The sequence below is a fragment of the Palaemon carinicauda genome, chromosome 15 (assembly GCF_036898095.1).
Source record: "Palaemon carinicauda isolate YSFRI2023 chromosome 15, ASM3689809v2, whole genome shotgun sequence".
NCBI lineage: Eukaryota > Metazoa > Arthropoda > Malacostraca > Decapoda > Palaemonidae > Palaemon > Palaemon carinicauda.
In genome coordinates this window covers 67,312,678-67,336,738 of record NC_090739.1, presented here as the reverse complement: position 1 = coordinate 67,336,738, position 24,061 = coordinate 67,312,678, and the positions used below count along the sequence as shown (strand labels likewise).

Here is a 24,061-nt window from a genome sequence, read left to right as displayed (position 1 = left end):
CCTTTGCAGATCGTGCAGATCAAAATTTTAAAAAAGAAAATGAAATAGAAAAAAAGGTTCTTGTTTTACAATCCAGTAAAGAGACATGGCCAATGAAATCAGATTGAACGAGAAGATTATTAAAGGAATAATATTTATCTATCTATCTTCGATTCTTTTTTTATATACTGTAGAGGCTTCGTAATATGAAACGAACTAATTCTTTCCTTTCTCTCTCTCTCTATCTTTTTTTCTCTTATATAATTTCTTGCATCGTTTTTCAAGATCTTATTCTGCATGCGAAGACTAATTACAAGAAGCAGCAGAAGAAAAGCCCCCCCACCCCCCCCCCCCTCCGCCCCCCTCCCCCAAAAAATATCTCATTAATCATGTGAGTGTCATCATCACACTTTCCTCAAGTACTTCTTATCACAAGTTCAATCTGATGCCGTAATAATTATGTAAACTTCATCATCAATGATTACGCAGTTTGGTGGGTAATAACGTATTCATAGAAAGGCTGTTAGCTATAATTAGAAATTTTGGTAAAACATACAAATATATTCGTACATACACATGTTTCTGTATATATTTTTATGTCACTATCATTCGTAATGTCCAATTCACCGAAATAAAAATTCAGAAATATTAAGAAAAAATTTGATTTCAATATCATTCAAGTTTATTTCAAGATGTAAAATTACTTCCTCTAAGGTCTTACTAGTCGCAATTAACACATAAAGCATAAAACATATATAACCCATATCCAAGTACTTGGTAACTAATCTTTTATCATTGGTGATAAGATCTACCCATCAACGGAGTACCATAGCTTGACTCAACACTCAACGGCCACAGTCGTCTCTTTCAATCCCCGTGAGAAGACGGAGATGTCCGGCGATGCAGTGAGACTTCGCGAGGCGACTCGGGAAGATGTCGACAAAATCACGACTCGATTGAAGAATTACCTGCCTGAGTCTTCCCTGGTGAGTTTCTTTCTACTGTCGTAAGTATTCTCTCTTGTATAGATTCATTTGCGGATATTATTACTTTTACGTGTTCTTAAATATACATATATTCAATCTAGGATATCACTGCCTCTCAGTGTTATTAGTTTAATCATTTTGGCAAAATTTGTTTAATTTACTGATAATAAAGTTATGTAACAAACGCACGTGCAAATTCATATATATACATGCATTTACACACCCAAGTCCCCCCCCCCACTCACACACAAACAAATATATATATATATATATATATATATATATATATATATATATATATATATATATATATATATATATATACATATATATATATATATGTATGCATATATATACATATATATATACATATATATATATATATATATATATATATATATATATATATATATACATATATATATATATATATATATATATATATATATGCATATACATGTATATATGTTTTATATACGCATATATACACGTATATATATGTATATATACGCACACACACACACACACACACATATATATATATATATATATATATATATATATATATATATATATACACAGACAGATAAAACCATTCTTTAAGAATGACATACATTATGTTATCTACATATCTGAAACACATCAACAATTTCAAATCACCCAAAACTTCATTTGACTAATAAACGATCATGCGAAGAAAGATTAAAACGACCTCTGTCTTGATAATGATGTTGAGTGTGTCCTCTCATATATTATCAACAAGAAAACTGAATCCATAATCTTTTCAGACTTGCCATTTGTTAGTTTACATTAGAATTCAATGATCAGGTCAATGAATCGATGGGAAATATGATTCATTTAGATAGAAGAAAAAATGAATATTCAGAATAGTTATGTAATCGACAGTTCTCGGTTGTCCTTGCATCGTTTTTTTTTTCTTATCTTTTTAAAAAAAGATAAGTTATCAATAACTCACGTTGATTTATCAGGTTCATATGTTTTTATCGTTCGGCACCTATATGGTAGAGAAGAGGATATATGAATATATATATATATATATATATATATATATATATATATATATATATAATTTGTATGTCTGTATATATACATATACTATATATATATATATATATATATATATATATATATATATATATATATATATATATATATATATATATATTTATATATATTATATATAAATACAGTATATATATATACATATAGTATATATATATTTTTATATATATATATAATATATATATATATATATATAAACATATATATATATATATATATATATATATATATATATATATATATACATATATATATATAAATATATTCATCTATTTACATTTATATATGTTTATATATCACTAAGATCCTTCCTGTTCTTTAATATTCAATTCGGTTCATTGTTAAAATGGTTAATATCCTCGTTGCTAGGGCTCCTTATAAATCTTAAAAAAAGGTGTAGTGGATTGACATCACTTATTCTATATTTGCGTTATATTCATATTTATCTAAGATGATAATAATCATAGATTTGTCTGAATTAGCTACTTTTAATTAATATTTTCTCCTTTTCTCGTAAAAAATATTTGGAAACGACGGATGTAGATAAATCACGTAAGAAATAATGGATTACCTTAAATTATTTCTTTTGATTCTAACACCTAGAAAAAAAAGGACCTTCAAAGCAGTCAAAGACTAAAACTTTTAGAGCATTGAGATTATCTGTACATAATTTCCTTTTGATATTTTGAAAGACTTTGTAATGTATCAATAACATATAGCCGAATATGGGAATTAGAGTTCAAAGAGATTTTTATTTTCGATTCACAAAACATACCAAGTACTCGTACAGTAATTTCCTTCTTGTCTTGTTTACCAATAACCTCTCGGATGCCTATTAAGTCTCTAAGATAGAAGAAAAGTACTACTATGGCATACAGCACCTTTGATATGTGTACAGATGTTAAGAAAGTTACTTCCATGCCCAAAGATTATGAATCGTGAATAACTTTAACCTGAATTTCAGATATATGGCACCATCATGGCACTGAAAGCCTATGAAAAAATGTGGGATCTTCTTGGAACACAAATTTACTACTCTGATCACTCTTCACTGGTGGTTGGCACTCCATCGCTTTATAAGGTAAATCCTTCTTCCTTAGGGGACAAAAGTCTCAGAGCTTACTAGGTTTTTCCCGATCCCTTGCAGGATAGACTAGAAGGGGACTCAGTAGATCACAGACCAAGCCGCAGCAGCTTATTTTTCGAACTTTTGCTCTACCTTGACCTTGACCTTTGACCTTAACATGTATTAATTAGCGTGGATTTTCATAGACTCAAATATGAACTAAGTTTGAAGTCCGTGACAACGATGTCCATACTTATGGCTGATTACATGAATTGGACATTTTGCTTTACCGTGACTTTGTCCTTTGACCTTGGCCTTCCAAAATTTGATAATATCCAGCTTCGTACCTAACAGTTAATCCCTGGAAGTTTCATTACTCTACGATTAACATCGTGGCCAGGAAGATGTTCAGAAGCAAACACACACAAAAACACAAGAAGGGAGTAAAACACAACCTCCTTCTAACTTCGTTGGCGGAAGTAATTATGGGGAATACTGATAATTTGTTAAGAAATTCCTGCTTTGCTACGTATAAAAGCTCTTCAGTCTTTTCAGGATCACATACATATATTATTTTTCCAATGCAGCAGTTGGTAGGACTCTTGCAAAAGGTAAATTATTTAGCTATCTATGTTTGATATTGGAGCATAAACGTGCAAAGAAACAAATAGGTTTAACTAACTGTTTGAGCAAAATAAAAAAAAATGAAAGGCTGTTTACTAATGCTTATTCTTCAATGAAATTTTGTATTGAGAATGCTTTGGTAATTACATGAATGTGTTTATTTCTCTTCGGCTGCATAAGCCTTTAACCGTAAAGCAATGTGTGAATTTAGTAGTTGATAAACTATTGCAAATATTACTTAAGACCCTTCCTTCACTTCCATTATCTAAGTAAACTTACACCAATATTCTGAAATTACAGCATCGAAATCAATCATTTTATATCTTCTGGGACCATAATAAAGAGGACGACCAAGAAATAATTCATCTATTGTCTAATATACCATCAATTGACTGGAGCAAACCTCTCTTTCTTTCGCATGTTCCTCTGAACCTCATGAAGAAGGTAAGATATGTTTTTCACTTGATGTAGTTCTTCGAATAATTTTTCTTCGTTTATACCGTAATTCAATTCACTTTTGTTGTTAAATAGTTGCACGAAAACTATTAGCAATCATAGAATCATACTAAATATAGAAAAGTTTATTTTTTTGTTGCTATTGACATCGTGTTGTGTAGATTGTCTACATATCTTATTAGTTGTAACAAAAAAATAGGAAAAGGAATCCGGTATTACAGAAATAATGGCCATCGGCTCCATAATTAGGTATTAATGTGTGATTTTCGATTTATTAAAGTCATCGAATACTTTTTGGATTATCTATTCAGAGCTCGTTTCTTCTACAAATCCAAATACAGAACTAAATCTATACAACATACAATATCCCTGAGAGTGTATAATTATTATTTTCATCTATTTCGATAGTGATATAAATATACCTAGAAGATACACCTTTTATTATTTAGTAAAAAGTAGTATTTGTTATTACTGAATCCTATTTCTGTCATTAACTTTACTCGAAGGATAGATTCTTTCGTCTCAATTTTGAATTAATATTTATTATATGTAAATTAGAACTGACTTCTAAAAGCTTTTTTTAGGTTAATTAGCTACCATTTTTCCAAAATGAAAACAACATTTTTTATTTGATGATATTCTTGTTTCTTCATTATTTTTCCAGATGGAAAACTTCTTAACATCTGGTATGTTGGGGAATGGTTTGCTGAAGCCTGATGAGCCCATAGTTCTCCAACTCTACGGGATGGCTTCAGTACCAGACAAAGAAATAAAGTAAGAGATAATGTTAAATGTGCTGTCATAACTTAAACAACTGAAGTACTGAATATACTTAAAACAAATTTATATATATATATATATATATATATATATATATATATATATAGATATATATATATATATATATATAGATATATATATATATATATATATATATATATATATATATATATATATATATATATATATATATACACACACACAAACACACACACACAGACACACACACACACACATATATATATATATATATATATATATATATATATATATATATATATATATATATATATATATATATATATATGTAATGGGTATGAATACATATATTTTTATATATAGATAGACAGATATATTTACACACACACACACGCATGCATGCATATATATATATATATATATATATATATATATATATATATATATATATATATATATATATATATATATATATTACGTGACTAAATCCACAGAGGAAAGGCAATAACTAAGTGGAGAGCTGTAGATAGTAGATTGTTACTAGCACAGTTCAAATCAAGGCAGTACAATTTACTATGCAGCAACAAATGATTCTCGTGAAGAAAGGAAGGTGAATACTATGAAGAGCTACAGAGTATAATAGATGAGATCCCAGAGAGAGATATGAAAATTGTGTTTGGCGACTTCAATGCTATAGTTGGAAGGATGTGATGGGTGTCGAGTGTCTTTGCGAAATTTCAAATGAAAATGGAGCAAATTTCATAAGTTTCTGTTTAGTAAACAATCTTGTCAATGGGAGTACCCTTTTTCAGCACAAGCACATCCACAAATAGGCTATACGGTATTAGGACAGAGTGTCGAAAGGCAGAGTGTCGAAGGACAGAGCGTCGAAGGACAAAGTGTCGAATGGACAAAGTGTAGAATGGACAAAGTGTAGAATGGACAAAAGTTAAAAAGAGAGAGAGATAGATTGGATTTGATTATTGATTTTAGGCTTACGTCAAGCAATGGGACTTCAAGGTCATCCAGAAGATAGAGGATTACAAGGAGTTATAAATGTTTTTTGAGTTGATTATTCAATTTAGGCTTACGCCAAGCACTGGGATTACAAGGTCATTCAGCGCTTTTGAAAAAATAAAATGGATATAGGATCATAAATATACATCATACATCAATATAAGCAATACAAATTTATTTATGAGAAGACATAAAATATGAAAATACAATATATTCTTTCGTTAACCACTTTATCTATTACGTATGCATAGCCTTCATGTAGCAGTTTCTTTCCACCCATTTGAGTCTTGATTATTTCCATTATTATAGGTTAGGTAGAATGGAAATTTAAATTGAAACTTGAATCTCGAAGGAAGTTAACTGGTGAGAAATCTCTAACAGACTGAATACCGTATATATATTCTCTCTATCTCTCTCTAGAATATGCATATAAGAATATAACAATGTAAGAATTGTTATATGTAAGGATATATCATTGTAAACATTGTTATATAGTTATATGTAAGGATATACCAATGTAAACATTATTATATAGTTTAAGGTTAATTAGGTCGTTAGTTAAATGGATACTGTATTCTTTCTCTTTTTATCATTTATATTTTATCATTGTTATATAGTTATATGTAAGGATATACCAATGTAAACATTATTATATAGTTAAAGGTTAATTAGGTCGTTAGTTAAATGGATACTGTATTCTCTCTCTTTTTATCATTTATATTTTATCATTTATCATTTTTATAATTTCGACACATTGTCTGTTCGACACTTTGTCTGTTCGACATTTTGTCTGTTCGACACTTTGTCTGTTCGACATTTTGTCCATTCCACACTTTGTCCTTCGACGCTCTGTCTTTCGACACTCTGTCCGCGCACGAAATATACATGGATTTCACCCTGTGGCAATTACATCAATCAAATAGATCACATTGCCATTAGTAAAGAGAGAAGGAGGACTCTTGAGAAATGTGAGAAGCTATAGAGGTGCAGATATTGGCAATGATCACCACCTCCTCATTACCACATTGAAATTAAAGCTGAATGTACCCAACAGAGAGGTAGATAGAATACCTAGGTTTGATACTACTAAGCTTTTAGAGGAAGAACACAGAAATATTTGTAATTGAATGCAGGAATAGATTTGCAGTCTTAGAGACTTGAAGAGATGAATAACAGACAATTAATGAGGTATGCAGACAACTCGTTGAATGACAATTGGTCGAAATGAAAATTCGTCGAACTGACAATTCGTCGAAATGAATGGTAGTTTGAAATAATTTCTGTTTTTGAGTATCTAATCTTTGATAGTATGGTTGTTCAACAAACTTTTGTATGAAGGTTTCTTACACAATTGATAAGAAACATTGTGATAAAGCATACTGGACATGTGAAAAACTGAGTGAGTGTGGAGCAAGATTACCAACTATTGATTATATGATTCAAGGAAATCCTTCACGGCATTACCATCCGCCAAATGATACTCGAAATGCTGCCTTGTAAGTTGTAAATGAAATTAAGCAAAGGGCTTGTGAAACCGAAGTGACTGGCTGAATAGTATATAATGCAACATGTAATATGCCTTTGAGTGTTGCAGGAGCACTACCCAAAAAATCTTCTCTTTTGAGAAGAGTGAATAGGAAAAAGTTCGTACAAGATGAAGACCTAAACGTTATGACAAGAGGTTAGAATTTTAAGTTGTATGATGACGAAAAAGTGACTATATATGGAACTGCTAGAAATTTGGAGCTTTTATCCCAAAACTATATTTGGTTTTGTGATGGCACATTTGACTGCGCTCCAGTTAATTCACAGTTGTACACTATCCATGCTCTAATTGCTAAAAATGAAACATTACCATTGCTATACTTTTTGTCGGTCTCAAAGGACGAAGAGACTTATGACATTATTTTCACATTTATAAATCAAAATTGAAGCTTGAATGTTTCATCCATTATGATAGACTATGGACAATTCGACCAATTGTCATTTCGACGAATTTTCAGTTCTACAAATTGTCATTTTGACGAATTGTCATTCGACGAGTTGTCATTCTACCAATTGTCTTTCGACCAGTAGTCAGGCTACCATTAATGAAGAATGGTATGATATTAAGAGATTGATTATTGAAAGTTTTCGAGGAAGTAATGAAAGTTACAAGGTAGAGCATGCTAAATATTCCAATATTTATGTTGAGGTCAAAGGAAAATTATTAGAGAAAATATTTAGACAGTAAACCAAATGAGGCTGACAAAGCTATGAATTTAGGGAGTGGCTGTGCTGTAAGAGTCACTCATAGAATTATTAATGAAATCTCGACTGGGAAAAAGAAGAAGAAGCATATACCCATCAAAAAGAGTGATGGATCTGTTATAACAACAGAGGAGGAAAAAAGACAACGTTAGATGGAACACTTTATTAAGGTTATTAATAGGAGATACGACGAGAATAATTTGATTGATATACCTGAAGCTGAGGAAGACCTTGATGTACCTATGAATAAATTCAGTGTGTTTGAAGTCGAAGTTATTATTAAATACTCATAGAGATATAAAGCATCTGAATACGATGGAATAACAGCCAAGATGATACTGGCCGAAAATGAAGGGACTCCCAAAATACTTACAAGATGATTTTGTAGAATGTGACATGAAGAGGCAAAACCTGATGAATGGGGGTTAAGAGTGTTGGTGAAAAAAAAAAAAAAAAGACCTAACTGAATGCAATAATTAAAGAAGCATAACACTTACGTCACTTGTTATGAAAATATATAGTATGGTTGTTTTAAAGAGACTGAAGAGAAAGATTGATGAAAAGCTGAGAGATGAACAAGCTGGGTTTTGAAAAGGTAGAAGTTGCACTAAGGTAATTTTCATTTTCAGACATTTTGGACAGCAATGAGTAGAATATAGAAATCCGCTTTTGATGACATTTGTGGACTATGAAAAACCTTTGATAGTGTGCACTGGCCAATTTCGTGGAGAGCCCTGCGTAATTGTGGAATTTTTCTTAAATATGTGAATTTCGTTAAGTCTGTTCATGAGCAAAACAACTGGAAAGTTAATGTTAATGAAGTCTCTGGAAACGAATTTCCAGTGAACAGTGGAGTATTTCAAGGGGACGTGTTGTCACCTATGTTTTTTATCCTCCCCTTGGATTCTGTGATGCGTAGAACAGTCAGATGGTGGAGAAGAATTGGACTGGAGGAAATTAGTAGACCTAGAGTATACTGATGATGATGCACTTGTTAGCATAACACCACAGGATTTGCAAAGCTTGCTTACCAGAATGCTTGGAATATCACACGAGGTTGGACTGAAGATAAATAGAAGAAAGACAGAGATGAGGAGAATGGAGATTGCAATGGAAGATTAAATATTATTGGAAGGAGAAAGGATTAATGAGGTAGAATCAATTAAGTATTTAGAAACTATGATCGCCAATACAGGGTATTTAGAAATAGAGTTTAGTGAAAAATTTAAAAAAAAGCAAATCAGCCAATGGCTAGGTTAAGTAAAATTTGGAAATCAAATCACCTGAAATTACAAATAAAAATCAGACTATATATCAGTTTAGTGAGATTGTTGTTACTGTATGGACATGAGTCATGGTAAGACAATGAAAAAGTCTCCAACAAATTTAGTAGATTTGAAAGCAAAGCCCTCAGAAGGATATTGGGAGTTAAATGGCAGGACAGGATTAGAAATGAAACTATAAGAGAGATTACTCGAGTGCCACATGTGGATGAGATCATGATGAAGGGTAGATGGAGATGGTTTGGGCATGCTCTTCGCACTCCCTGAGAGAAATTAGTTCACCAAATGTTCAGCTGGGCTCCACAAGACACTAGAAGAGTCGGAAGACCTAGGCCTACATGGCTCAGACCAATGAAGCGTGAAGTAGGAGATCATGAATGAAATAGTATTGAATTAAAAGATCAAGATAGAGATGACTGGTGAAATCTAACCGAGGTCCTTTGCGTCAATAGGCGTAGGAGGAGATGATATATATATATATATATATATATATATATATATATATATATATATATATGTATCAAAGTAGACAGATACTGTAGATGCACAAACCCTCTTTAGAAATAATGATGGTGTCCTTATAAGATATGGCTTTCCGATAGGGTACTTGACTTTAAATCGAGTTAATCTACTGTTGAATAAAGAATTATTGGCATCAGACATAAAGCAAACAAAAGAAACAGAAGTCAGAAAGAGCAAATAAACAGAAAGAGACATATCGTTAAGATTCCTAATTAATCATATTTGAATTCTGTATGGATTTGTGTTGAGAAGAATTGCAATAGGAGATAAAATTTACATGAACAATATCGGAGATCTTGAAAGTTCTCTCCATGAACTGAAATGCAATTCCTAAATTTCCAGACTTCCAGATGGCTACGAACTCAGAGATCTTAACGAGGAACACGCGGAATTCATCCTGGACCACTGGGAATACAAACACATCACTTCAGTAGACCATTACAGGTGTATGCGCAGAGCACTTCCTGGCATTGGTGTCTTCAAGACTGGCGGTGTTTCCAAGGGCAACGATGAGGACCTAACACAAGATAACAGCGTGAATCTTAACACTACGGATAACCCTGTTGCTTGGGCTCAATTCTCCTTCTTGAATCTATACACACATACATTTACCCTCCCGGAGTTTCGTCGACAAGGTTTAGCAGCAGTGGCTACATTAGCCCTGGCTAAAAAGTCTCTGGAAAACACAGGCATGGCTTTATCCACAATTTTCGCACACAATGAGTCATCTGTGAAAATGCATTTGAAATTGGGTTTCGTGAGGATGTTTGATGTTGGTGCACAGCACTATTGTTTTCCTTAAGTAATACTTAGTAGGTATAATTATATTACATTATTCAAGGTTCAAAGCATCTTCCTCTTTACCACCGCTATCCCTATATTAAGGTTCCGGTTGCCTGACGTGTCCTCTCCAATTCCTTCTATCAAAGGCATCCTCTTCTCTCCATATCATCCTTCACCTGACCTCGCCATCTGAATCTCTGCCTGTTTGATCTTCCCTCCTCCTAACAGGTTCCTCCTAAGCCCTCCTCACTCCCTCCCCACCATCCATCCTCAACACGTGCCCGCACCATCTTAGTCATGACACTTATTAACTTTGTAATTTTTACTACGTTTGCCATTCTTCTTATTTCATAATTTTTCAAAATTTCAAGCAATGGTAGTCCCATAATCTACCTCAGCATTCTCATCTCTATTCTTTCAAGTTTTTCTTCCTGTTTTTACCCTTGATCCCACTTTTCTAATCCTTACATTAACACTGGTTTTATTACTGTGCTACAGACCTTGGTTTTTAACTTGATTGTCATTTTCTTATCACATACCAATTCTGTTACCTCCCTCCATTTCTCTCAGGCAGATTTTATCCTATTCTCAAATTCAGCCTCACATCCTCCCTCCTGACTTATAGTATATTCCAAGTATCTCAATTGTTCCACCTGTTTTATAACTGAACCTTAACTTTCATGCATGGCTGTCCTGTCCATCCATTCCTTACTGCCTTCCATAACCTCAGTGTTATCCACATTTACCCTCAGACCTTCCCTCCCCTGTTACTCTTAAACCCTTATCTGTAAGTCTTTCTCATTTTCAGCGTTAATCACCAAATCATATGCATACAACAACTCGCACAACTCTTCATTTCTGATCTCTTCAGTTACCACAACTCTGACCAACACAATTAATAACGAGGTTAATGGCTCAAGGTCCAAAGCAATATTTACCTATGATTATTACAGTTTTATATATATGAGAAGATTATTCTACGTGTGACAAGTGTAATGGTACTAGGATATACTGTACCATATCTATACTGCAGTACATTAACATCTAAGGAGGATGTATAATCTAGTTCTGATACATTGTACTATGCAACAGAAGTATATTCAACCCATTCTAATAAAACAGTAATTTTAGGGTATACTCTATTTTTTATGATTTCCTTTGTCCTCGTTATTCTCAACTTTTTCATTAGAAGATATGTAAATTAATCCATTGATGATAATGATTCAATTGTAAGAAATATGTCCCAAACCTCATAAATCAGGACGCCAATTTGTTTTGAATTTGTATTGACAATTGGTAATATCATTGTAGATTTTAATTATCTGGTATAAAACTAATACAAAGACCAGGGAGTATAAAAAGTTATAATGGACATCGGAATTTGGGAAAATTATTGTAGATGTTAGCTATCTGGTATAAGATGAATACAATGGAAAAAAAAAATAGGTTATAACTGACATTTTGAAGTAATCTCGTACAAACATCTTTTCAGTGCAACCAGGAAGGCAAAAGTATTATAGTGATCACCGAAAATTCATTCTTTACATCAGTCGTATATTTTTCAGTACGTTTGATCTGGAATCAATTGCCTCATAGACACATATTTTGATAAATGATAAATCCAAAAACTTCCTCTTCAGTTTTAAATCATTACCATATAAACTAATATATATTTTATTATTCTCATAAAAAAGATCTATCACGTGACTAAGAAAGATATGATGAAGTTGAATTCCCAGAGTACAAGGTCAACTGTAATGAAATAGCCACAGAAGAGGCAAAATAGATGAAGATCGTTTATACATCACCACCAAGGATCAAAATTAAAAAGGAAATCGCAGCAATGCCTAGTATATGACTACAAGAAGTTTGTCAAAAGTTATAAAATAGTCAGACAGATAGTTACAACAATTTTTGTAACTGCGTTGACTGACTAATTTCCAAAAAGATTGCCAAACAAAGTGGAGTGCAAAGAACCTCACCAAAAAGCATTTGATGACTTGAAGCAAGGTTTCGGAAATGCACCGATACCATGATTACCAGACTCTTATTAATGATGATAGGTACCTCAAATAAAGGGTTGCGAAGTATACTACAGTACTGTGAAAACTTCATGATAGTATATTTCCAGTTGCTTATCCAAGTAGATAGCTCAATTAAAAGGAATGCTCAACTTGTAATATTTGTAGGTAAGATATTCAAGTTACGCATGTATGGAAAATATTTACTAAAGTCCATCGATACCATAGTTAATTGGAAGATGAGCATGATTTTAAAATTCATATATGTAAGATATGGACTGTACAATTTACTGGACGTGGATGTACACTTGGCGTCAGATAAAAATGATAACTATAATTGATATAAAAATACTAGCTGGCAATCCCACGAGAGTTTCTAACGAAGTACGCTCAATGAATTTTGCAATTTGTTGCATCCGTTTTGGCGCCTACTGTACTATAATTATACCTACTCTAACTTCGAAAGGTTCTCTTTAACTTTATGAAAATAATTGGAAGTTTTGTGAATATTTATCTATTTTAAACTCGTCTGGTCTAGTCTTATTGATAACCTATATCCGAGGGTCAAGAATCACTTAAATGTATTAAAAGGGGTTTCTGGTTTTAGTTTGGTAGCCTATAAGACCTTATTGAGGCCTATAATTCTCTGTGTAAATCAAAGCTGTAATAATAATAGTAACCTTAATAATTCTAATAATAACAATAATTTCAATAATTTTAATAATAATAATAATGATAATGATAATAATAATAATAATAATAATAATAATAATAATAATAATAATAATAATAATAATAATAATGATAGTAATGATAATAATAACAATTAAAATAAGAATAATAATAAGAATAAGAATAACAATAACAATAACAATACTTTAATAACAATAACAATAATTATCTAATAACAATAACAATGATAACGTAATAACAATAATAGTAATATTTTAATAATGATAATAATAATAATAATGATAATAATAATAATAATAATTTAATAATAATGATAAAAATATTGATAATAATACTAATAATGATAGTAATTTGCTAATAATAATGATAATAATAATAATAACAATAATGATAATAATACTAATAATAATAATAATTTTAATAATTTTGAAAACAAAAATGAAATTGAATATAAATACAAATATAAATATAAATATATATATATATATATATATATATATATATATATATATATATATATATATATATATATATATATATATATATAATATGAATATAAATATAACTATGAATATAAATATATATAGTTATAAATATAAATGTAAATGTAAATGTAAATTTAAATATAAATATAAATATTTGGTGTGCAGCCGGGTCCAAAAAACATCAGTTAACAGGCCATAATTTATTTAGAGACGTTTCGAACATTGCAATGTTCATTATCAATCTGTAAAAGATATAAATATAAGATTCTTAAAATTTGTACAATAATTTAAAACAAAATAATAAAAGAGTATTAAAACAATATTGATTTTATAACAGAAAATCGTAAAAAACTAAAACAGTAAAACACAAGAGAACCAGTGGTCACTAGACCATCCATAGGAAAAGGTGAAGAACGAATGAGTAAAAATTGTTACCCACCTACGACTTCAGTTATGCTAAGAAAAGAGGAGAGGCAGAGATATTAGAGTTTAAAGAAGGAACAAGCCGTTTGATATATAATGACTCAAGGGTAGTTAGAAATTCGCTATGTTTTGTCCTACCAATAATTGAAAAGTGTTTTTTGTTTACTTGGATTTTGCAAATGGTAGCATGATTCCTTTTATTAGAAAATTCTAGGTTACCAAGTCTCTGACTCATTCTAAAGCTGTATCCCATATGGCTACAGTATCTCACCTGCAACAACCTTCGGCAAGATCCAACATAGATACCGGGACATCCCTGGCACTTGAATTTATAAATGATGTTGGACCTCATGAAGGTCTGCAGTTTGTCTTTGTAGCCAAAAAATACATTAATTTTGAGTGGATTCATTGGGATTAGTTTGATGTTGAGGTAGCCAAACTCTTTTTCCATCAAACTTAAAAAAAAAAAAAAAAAAAAAAAATAATAGAAAAAGAGTTCGGCTGCCTCAACATCAAACTAATCCCAATCAAGCCACTCAAAATTAATGTATTTTTTGGCTACAAAGATGGAGGGGTTGGGAAGGGGTGAATCTATATGTGCGTGACGTGTGAACCATGGTTTGAAAGCTCGTCGTTGATTGGCTGTTGGTTCAGACATCCTCCTCTCCCATTGATCAACGGCGAAGCAAAACATTGCATTTGTCTCTGGTACATGATGCTCATTTTTGCTTTATACCTCACTTAAGGTAGGTTGACACCTATGCACTTTATGGCTGTGACATCTTGCGACGTGGGGTCGTGCCACCTCGTAGGTGAAAACGCCCAAAAATTTGCCAACGTCGTGACGTGTGTATGCGAGTTCTTGCGACATTTCACAAGGTTTCTTTACGATGTCTTACGGAGTGCAGCGAGGTGGTTTTGCAACGTGTTACAAGGTACCCACGAGGTGTCACGAAGTGTCAAAATGATATTTTCATTATAAAATAAATTTTTGAACATACTTACCCGGTGGTTATATAAAAATAGCGTTAGTCTCTGATGTCCGGCAGAAATTCAAAACTCGCGGCAATCACAGATAGAGTTGCCAGGTGTACACCAGCGCCCTCACGCGAGATACACAGAACCATTCCATAATTCCTCAGACCTTCCATGCCCATAGGTCTCTAGAGGGGAGGAGGGGGGGGGGAATAAAGTTTATATAACCACTGGGTAAGTATGTTAAAAAATTTATTTTATTATGGAAATATCCTTTTTAAACATTAAACTCACCCGGTGGCTATATAAAAATAGCTGATTGACACCCTTGGTGGAGGGTAGAGACAGCCAACATTGTTGGAATATTACTTAAGAGTTAATAAAAACAAGCTTAAGGGTTCGTACCTGATAAGGAAGCTGACTCCAATGATTCTTTGCCTCATTATGTCTGCTTTCCTTATGAGATCCAGTGATCCACCCAGGGGGCTGAAGACCTGTAGGAGCTATCAAACTGGTGAAAATACCTCTATGTTGACAAGACCTCAACCAATACCCTTGTTCCGGGCGCTCTCAAGGAACAAAATGACCACCTGACTAAATCAAAGATAGCAGAAGACTGTCGATCAATCTCCACAAACAACCATAAAAATATAAAAGTTCCAAGAGAAGAAAAAGTGTACTAGGATTAGGGGAATGTAGTGGTAGATCCTTCACCCACTACTGGACTCGCTGCTACGAATGGTCCCAAAGTGTAGCAGTCCTCATAAAGAGTCTGGACACTTTTCAAATAATGTCAGGCGAACACAGATTTACTCCTCCAAAAGATTGTGCCCATGATGCTCTGCAGAGAGCGATTGTGCTTGAAAGCTACAAAAGTTGCCACAGCTCTAACTTCACGAGTTTTCACTTTCAGCAGCTTGAGGTCTGCCTCACCGCAGTGTGAGTGAGCCTCTTATTAAAAGCCTTATAAAAAATGATAGAGCATTTTTTGACATAGGAAACAAAGGTTTCCTGACTGCACACCAAAGAGCTTCTGACTTGCCTCTTAATTCTTTAGTTCTGTCCAGATAGAACTTCAGTGCTCTAACAGGACACAGGGCCTTCTCCAACTCTTTACCATCCACATCAGAAAGGTTTGTAATCTCGAAAGACTTAGGCCATGGATGAGAAGGACTTTCGTTCTTGGCCAGGAATCCAAGTTGCAAGGAACATACGGCTTTGCCGTTTCTGAAGCCAATATTTTTGCTAAAGGCGTGAACCTCACTGACTCTCTTAGCTGTTGCCAGACTAACCAAAGAAAAGTCTTTAAAGTGAGATCTTTAAAAGAAGCTGAGTGTAAGGGCTCAAACCTATCACTCATGAGGAACTTCAAGACAACATCTAGATTCCAGGCTGGAGATTCCTGTTGACGCTCCTTAGAAGTCTCAAATGTTTTGAGAAGGTCCTGAAGGTCTTTATTATTAGAGAGGTCCAAATTCCTGTGCCTGAATACGACTGCTAACTTACTCCTGTACCCCTTGATAGTAGCTTAAGAAAAGTTGCGTTTTCTTCTAAGGTCTAAAAAGAAGTCAGCAATTTGAGTTACAGAGGTACTGGATGAAGAAACTGAGTTAGCTCTGCACCATTCTCTAAAAGCCTCCCACTTGGACTGGTAAACCTTGATGGTAGAAGCTCTCCCTGCTTTAGCAATAGCCCTAGGTGCCTTCTTCGAAAATCCTCTAGCTCTTGTGAATTTTTCGATAGTCTGAAGGCAGTTAGACGTAGAGCTTGGAGGTTTTGGTGGTGCCTGCCAAGTGAGGTCGTTTGAGAAGATCTCTCAATGGGAGGCTTCTCGGAATGTCCACCATCCATTCCAGTACCTCTGTGAACCATTCTCTTGATGTCCAAAAGGGAGCCACTAGAGTCAACCTGGTTCCCTCGTGTGACACAAACTTTTGTAACACCTTGTAGAGAACTTTGAATGGTGGGAATGTGTACATGTCCAGGTGAGACCAATCCAGCAGGAAAGCGTCTATGTGTGTCGCTTCGAGATCTGGAACTGGAGAGCAGTATGTCTCCTGCCTTTTCGTTTTCGAGGTCGCAAACAGGTCTATGGACGGACGACCCCAAATCCGCCATAGTTTTTCGCATACCTCTAGATGCAATGTCCACTCCGTGGACAAAACTTGATCCCTCCTGCTGAGGCTGTCTGCCATCACATTATTCTCTCCTTGGATGAATCTTGTAAGCAGGGTTACATTTCTTTCCTTTGCCCAAACGAGAAGAGTCTTTTCAGTCTCGTAAAGTGACCTCGAGGGAGTCCCGCCTTGTTTGGCTATGTAGGTCAATGCTGTGGTGTTGTCGGCGTTGACCTGCACCACCTTGTTCAACACCGACCCTTCGAAACCCTTGAGGGCCAACAGGACTGCCAACAGCTCCTTCTGATTGATGTGGAAGCTCTCCTGTTCCCTTGTCCACAGACCTGAGATCTCCGACTTGCCTAGTGTTGCTCCCCACCCCGAGTCCGAGGCGTTGGAACACAACACAAGGTCTGGGCTCCTTTGTTCCAATGAGAGACCCTCCTGAAGCCTGCCTAGGTCGTTCCACCAATGGAGGCACCTTCTTACTGGTTCCATAAGGGGAATGGTTTTCGACTCGAGGCTCTCCTCTTTGTTCCAATGACAATTGAGGTGGAATTGAAGAGGCCGGAGATTCAGTTTTCCCAGGGAAACAAATTGTTCCAGTGAGGAGAGGGTTCCCAGCAGACTCATCCACTCTCTTACCGAACAAACTCTTTTCTCTAGAAAAGTGCAAAGTTTCAGGAGGGCTTGTTGTATCCTTGAGGGTGATGGAAAAGCCTGAAAAGCTAGACTCCAAATCTCCATCCCCAAATAGAGAATCTTCTGGGATGGAATCAATTGAGACTTCTTTGTGTTTACAAGAAGACCCAGCTCCTCTGACAATCTCAATGTCAGACGCAGATCCTCCAGACCGCGATTGAAGGAATAAGCCCTGAGAAGCCAGTCATCCAGATACAAGGAGGTTCTGTTGCCTCTTGAATGCAGCATACTCGCTACATTTTACATAATTTTCGTGAAAATGAGAGGAGCGGTGCTGAGGCCGAAACACAAGTCCTGAAACTGGAAGACTTACTTCCTCTACACGAACCTCAGGTAACGCTTGAAACTAGGATCGATGGGATATGAAAGTAAGCGTCCTGGAGGTGTAACGAGACCATCTAGTCGCCCTTTCTTACTGCTGCTAGCACAGTCTTTGGCGTCTCCATAGAGAACTTCGTCTTCTGAACGCAGTCATTGAGGATACTTACGTCCAGGACTGGTCTCCATCCCCCCGAGTTCTTGGGAACCAGGAATAGGTGGTTGTAGAACCCTGGTGACTTCAAGTTTACAAGAAGACCCAGCTCCTCTGACAATCTCAATGTCAGACGCAGATCCTCCAGACCGCGATTGAAGGAATAAGCCCTGAGAAGCCAGTCATCCAGATACAAGGAGGTTCTGTTGCCTCTTGAATGCAGCATACTCGCTACATTTTACATAATTTTCGTGAAAATGAGAGGAGCGGTGCTGAGGCCGAAACACAAGGCCTGAAACTGGAAGACTTCCTTCCTCTACACGAACCTCAGGTAATGCTTGAAACTTGGATCGATGGGATATGAAAGTAAGCGTCCTGGAGGTGTAACGAGACCATCTAGTCGCCCTTTCTTACTGCTGCTAGCACAGTCTTTGGCGTCTCCATAGAGAACTTCGTCTTCTGAATGCAGTCATTGAGGATACTTACGTCCAGGACTGGTCTCCATCCCCCCGAGTTCTTGGGAACCAGGAATAGGCAGTTGTAGAACCCTGGTGACTTCAAGTCTCGCACCCTCTCTACTGCTTTCTTTTCTAGCAAGAGAGACATTTGGAGGTGCATAGCCTGTCTCTTCGACTCCTCCTTGTATCTGAGAGAGAGATCTACAGGATCTAAAACTAAAGGAGGTTTCATAATGAAAGGAATCATATATCCCTCCTTTAAAACACAAACGGACCGAGGGTCTGCTCCCCTTCTCTCCCAGGCTCCTCAGAAGTTGTTCAGTCTGGCCCCTACCACTGTCTAAGGGCAAAAGCAGTCAGACTCTGCTTCGCCCAAGTCTGGAACCTCTCCTTCTAGATCTCCTCCCATCGGGTCTGAAGCTACCCCTACTGATGGACTTTCTCGAAAAGGCTGTGAGAATTGAGGAAAAGGAGTTTCTTCTTTCGGTTTACGGCTGGTAAAGGAAGTCGGTAGAATCTTCCTTGCAGTCTTGGAGACTAAGTCTTGAGTGGCCTTCTGGGTCAAAGTGGAAGCAACCTCTCTCACTAACTCCTGAGGAAACAGAAATGGAGAAAGAGGTGCAAATAGCAATTCTGACTTCTGGAAGGAAGTGATCCCCATAGAAAGAAAAGAACACATTGTTGCTCATTTCTTAAGAACCCCAGCTGTGAATAGGGCTGCCAACTCATTAGAGCCGTCCCTAACGGCTTTATCCATACATGACATAATATGTATAAAACTATCAGTGTCAGGATCTTTTAGGGTTGAAACTTTCTTCCCAAAGGCTCCCAGAGTCAAACCTAGAAAGTTGAAAACCTCGAAGGCTCTGAAGACGCCTTTGAGGAGATGATCGAACTCAGAATTCGACCGAAAAATCTTAGTTTTTCTCATGGCCAACCGACGAGGAGAGTCTACAAGGCTTGAGAAGTCGCCCTGGGCAGAGGCAGGAACTCCCAAGCCGAGAACTTCTCCTGTCTCGTACCACACACTTGACCTGGATGCTAATCTAGCTGGAGGAAAAGCGAAGGCCTTTTTTGGACTGCATCCAATCTTCCAACATCTTTAATGCTCTCTCCGAAGACCGAGAGAGGACCATCTTAGTGAACAGCGATTCCTTCGCTGCCTTCCCAGGAGTAAACTCCGAAAGTGGTGAATGCGGAGCAACGGGAACAAACTGGTCTGGAAATTCTTCCGTAAAGATTTTCATAATCTTTTTAAGATCTACTGAATGATGAAGTGTCTTAGGCTCATCTCCCTCAGAGAAATCCTCCAAAAGTTCAGCCGGGGAAAAGGGATCATCAGGCTCTTCCTCCAACAAAACTCTAACTGTCGTAGAGGCATCTTGCAGAAGAAGAGGCGACTCCTTACGGGCGAGAGCACTGTCCAACGCAGGTGTAGGGTCATCACGTGCAGTGTCACTATGAGCCAACGCTCGATGCTCAGAAAGCAGTCGCTCACGATTATGAGGATCGGCACTATGGCGCTTGCGATCTTGACACTCGGTATGACTGACGTTATCATATCGTTCGCTGCTCTTACGTTCGGCTAAACGTCCGACTGCATGTCGTTCAACATCTGTTCGACATTGGGCGTCACGTTTCACTTGACGTTCGACGTCAAGCGCCTACCGCTCTACGTCATGTCTAACTTGACGATCGGCGTCACGTTTAGCTGCACGCCGATCATCGTCGCGCTTGGTTGGTTGGCGCTCGGCGTCACGCCTGGTAGTCTGACTTTTGGTGTCAAGAGGATCAGGATCTCGATGTTTCACAGACACCTTATCAAGTCGATCAGCGCCATGTTTAACCGCTTGACGTTGGGATGCTGTCAGTCGTCAAGCGCTACTAGACTAGCAGCCATATGACGCTTAGCGTCTAGTTGTGAAGTTTCCTGGCTAGCGGGATCTTGGCAAACTACATTCTTGTTGACAGCAGGGTGATATGTCTGCATAAAAGACGAGAGCTGCTGCTGCATGTCTTGCAGCATACTCCAATTTGGGTCAACATGCGGTGACGCAGGTGAAGTAACTTCAGCCGCAAACTCGCCTTCTTCATCGCTCACGTAACGCGCCGAGTGTCCAGAAGACAAAAACCAGTCTAATGGTGGCGGCGGAGCATGAATCGTGATACCAGACTCAGGAACCAGATCCGCAGCAGGCTGAACTAGACATTTGTCAGCTTCTGACATCCTATCAGGACGTTTAGCAGGAGAACCTTCTACAGATGAAGGGAAACGCTCTGGACTGCTCCAATGGCTACAACCAGGCGCTTGTGGTGACATCCACTTCCCTCTTAAGAGGTCTGGAGGCTTGATGCCAGCCCTTGCTGTGCGCCACGTCATCCGAAGATGAGGATAACATCTTAACCTCACCTTTCCCATCGTGAGGGTGAGCGTCCCGTGAGGCGACAACAGGCACGCTCGAGAGGACATCTACTCGAGCGATAACGCCTCCCGTTCCTTTTCTCCGATCGACATTCCTTCTCCCAGGGAGCTTGGAAGAGGTCTAAGGCTAGGTGAACGACAGGCTCGAGCAGACGCACCCTCCACAGCACTGAACACATTAACTGCACTTTTTGCACTACCACTTTTTAATTGATTCACGTCGGATATAAGTTGGTTCCTGTCCGCAGCGAGAGATTCCACCCTTACTCCCAGGGCCTGAATTGCGACCATCATGTCTTTAAGCGTAGGCTCAGTGGTAACAGTAGTGGGATCTGAAACTGCCACCACAGGGGAAGGATTAGGTTCAATGACACAGGGAGTGGATAATTCTCTAGAACGAGAAGAACTACGTCTAATTCTGTCTCTCTGAAGTTTACGAGTGTAGTGGTCAAAAGCCAGCCACTCACTCTCAGACAATAAAACACATTCATCACACCGATCCCCTAACTCACATACTTTACCCATACATTTAACACAAATTGAGTGGGGATCTACAGTTTGTTTAGGAAGTCGGGTCTTACACCCTTTCACACACTTTTTATAAGCGGGAGAAGGGTCGCCCATTATGAATAGTTAATAAGAGAGATAAAAAACAAGCAAGGGTCAAAATAATCAAAATAATCCAAATCAATAAATTTTCAAGAGAATCCGAAAGCAAAATCCAACAAGCGAAAGCCAATAACCAAAAATTGTTGTACATCACCAAAGATAACTGCCAAAATCCAGGTTAATTAACGAGTGAATTCCAACGATGTCGCCGGCAATGGCGGCAGAGAAGATCTGAGGAATTATGGAATGGTTCTGTGTATCTCGCGTGAGGGCGCTGGTGTACACCTGGCTACTCTATCTGCGAATGCCACGAGTTTTGAATTTCTGCCAGACGTCAGAGACTGAAGCTATTTTTATATAACCACCGGGTAATTTTAATGTTTAAAATAAAAAGTGTCTAAGCTACCAGGGTGCTCAAAGCCTGGGGAAGTCACTCATTTCTTTACTGACCATCATAAGTATTAGTTTCTCTAGTGTGATTAAATCCTCGAGAAAAAGTTAAAAAAACATTTAATAATATTCTACTTCGACATATAATAAATTTTACCTTTCTTACTTTATCTATTTCCTTAGCAACACCGCCCCCCCCCCCTTTTTTTTAAAGTGATTTGTAGTTATTTCATATACAATTAAACCAATTCAATCTTCTGTTTCTTATGAATAATTCATATGGAATGAAACCTCGAATTTATTTTCTTCTTATCATAGGTTCATGTAAATAATTTTATTGAATATAAGAAAAGTTAGCAATAGCAAAATTATATATACCGGAACTCAAGTGTTTATATTACATCTTAACATGTGAATTAAGTTTTGAAATTATCAACCAGTATCAGATAAAGCAATTGATACTTACGTTGCTTCGAACTTAAATATCTTCAGCCTGCATGAGTGATAATCAAATAAAATTACCTTTATAGAATTTATCATAATCGACAATAATGATAACAAAAATAACAATGGACACAAACAAGCATAAAATGAATCCATACACAGATCAACAAAGGCCTGAAAAATAGTTTTGTGGATGCTCCCGAAAATGGAATAATGAATTAGAGAGGCTGATAAGATACAGCATTATCAATAAACGAAGAGCAGGGAGTAACGCAATGTGTCCAAACTGTGTAACTGAACATAAGCACACACACACACACACACACACACACACACATATATATATATATATATATATATATATATATATATATATCTATCTATATATATATATATATATATATATCTAGGCATATGTATATATACACGCATAGGTATACATACATACATACATACATACATTCTAATCTACATAAATATACTTGTTATATGTATGAAGGAAGGTATGACCAAAACCAAGAATAGCATACAGTATTTCTTTGACTACTGAATTACGTACATATGAGTGCATGAATGGCCAAAATATAGATGGAAACATTCCTGCCGTCCCTTATAAGCGAATTTACAACCAGCGCGGAAGACATCGTCGGCTGTGCGCAGCTGCTCGTCGGAAGGGTTAACAACATCTCGCAAAAGGTCGTAAGACGTCGTGGCTGGCACGAGGCGGCACGAAATGGCACGAACACGGGCGACATCCTACAAGGTGTATGTACGACATTGCAAAATCTATCTCGCAAGGTGGCGCGAGGTCATCCACCTCACACAACGCAGCAACAAAATTTAAGCATGTTTTAAAAACCAAGCAACGTCGAGGCATTTTACAATTTTCTTGCAAGGTCTTGTCACGAGCTGCCGTCGCTACACGTCGCAACAAATAAGTGCGTAGGTGTCAACCTGGCTTCAGTTTGCAATGATATTACGGTACAAAATCAATTATTTCACCATTATTTTCCTTGCATTATTTTTTTACGTTCATGACATT

The 24,061-nt window shown here is 36.3% G+C and overlaps 2 protein-coding genes across 2 annotated transcripts in view; one reads left to right on the top strand and one right to left on the bottom strand.

Annotated features, from left to right (window-relative positions):
* The first annotated feature begins 842 nt into the window (after nt 1-842).
* Nucleotides 843-11,938, top strand: LOC137654651 (uncharacterized). The gene is made up of 5 exons (XM_068388475.1): nt 843-965; nt 3,013-3,129; nt 4,039-4,182; nt 4,859-4,968; nt 10,368-11,938. The coding sequence occupies exons 1-5, from the start codon at nt 870-872 to the stop codon at nt 10,825-10,827; spliced, it is 927 nt and encodes a 308-aa protein (XP_068244576.1). The 5' UTR covers nt 843-869; the 3' UTR covers nt 10,828-11,938.
* Nucleotides 11,939-23,481: 11,543 nt separating this feature from the next.
* The window catches only part of LOC137654304 (uncharacterized), a 10,241-nt gene continuing 9,661 nt past the window's right edge, over nt 23,482-24,061 (bottom strand). The window contains exon 5 of the mRNA XM_068387931.1: nt 23,482-24,061. This exon is cut by the window's right edge and continues 877 nt beyond it. The gene's annotated coding sequence lies outside the window, so the exon portion shown is untranslated.

Bases quoted from the DNA above. Each gene is read 5' to 3' on its own strand.
- LOC137654651 (XM_068388475.1), top strand. From the start codon at position 870: ATGTCCGGCGATGCAGTGAGACTTCGCGAGGCGACTCGGGAAGATGTC. The intron at 966-3,012 runs GTGAGTTTCTTT...CCTGAATTTCAG, and splicing joins ACCTGCCTGAGTCTTCCCTG to ATATATGGCACCATCATGGC. The intron at 3,130-4,038 runs GTAAATCCTTCT...CTGAAATTACAG, and splicing joins GCACTCCATCGCTTTATAAG to CATCGAAATCAATCATTTTA.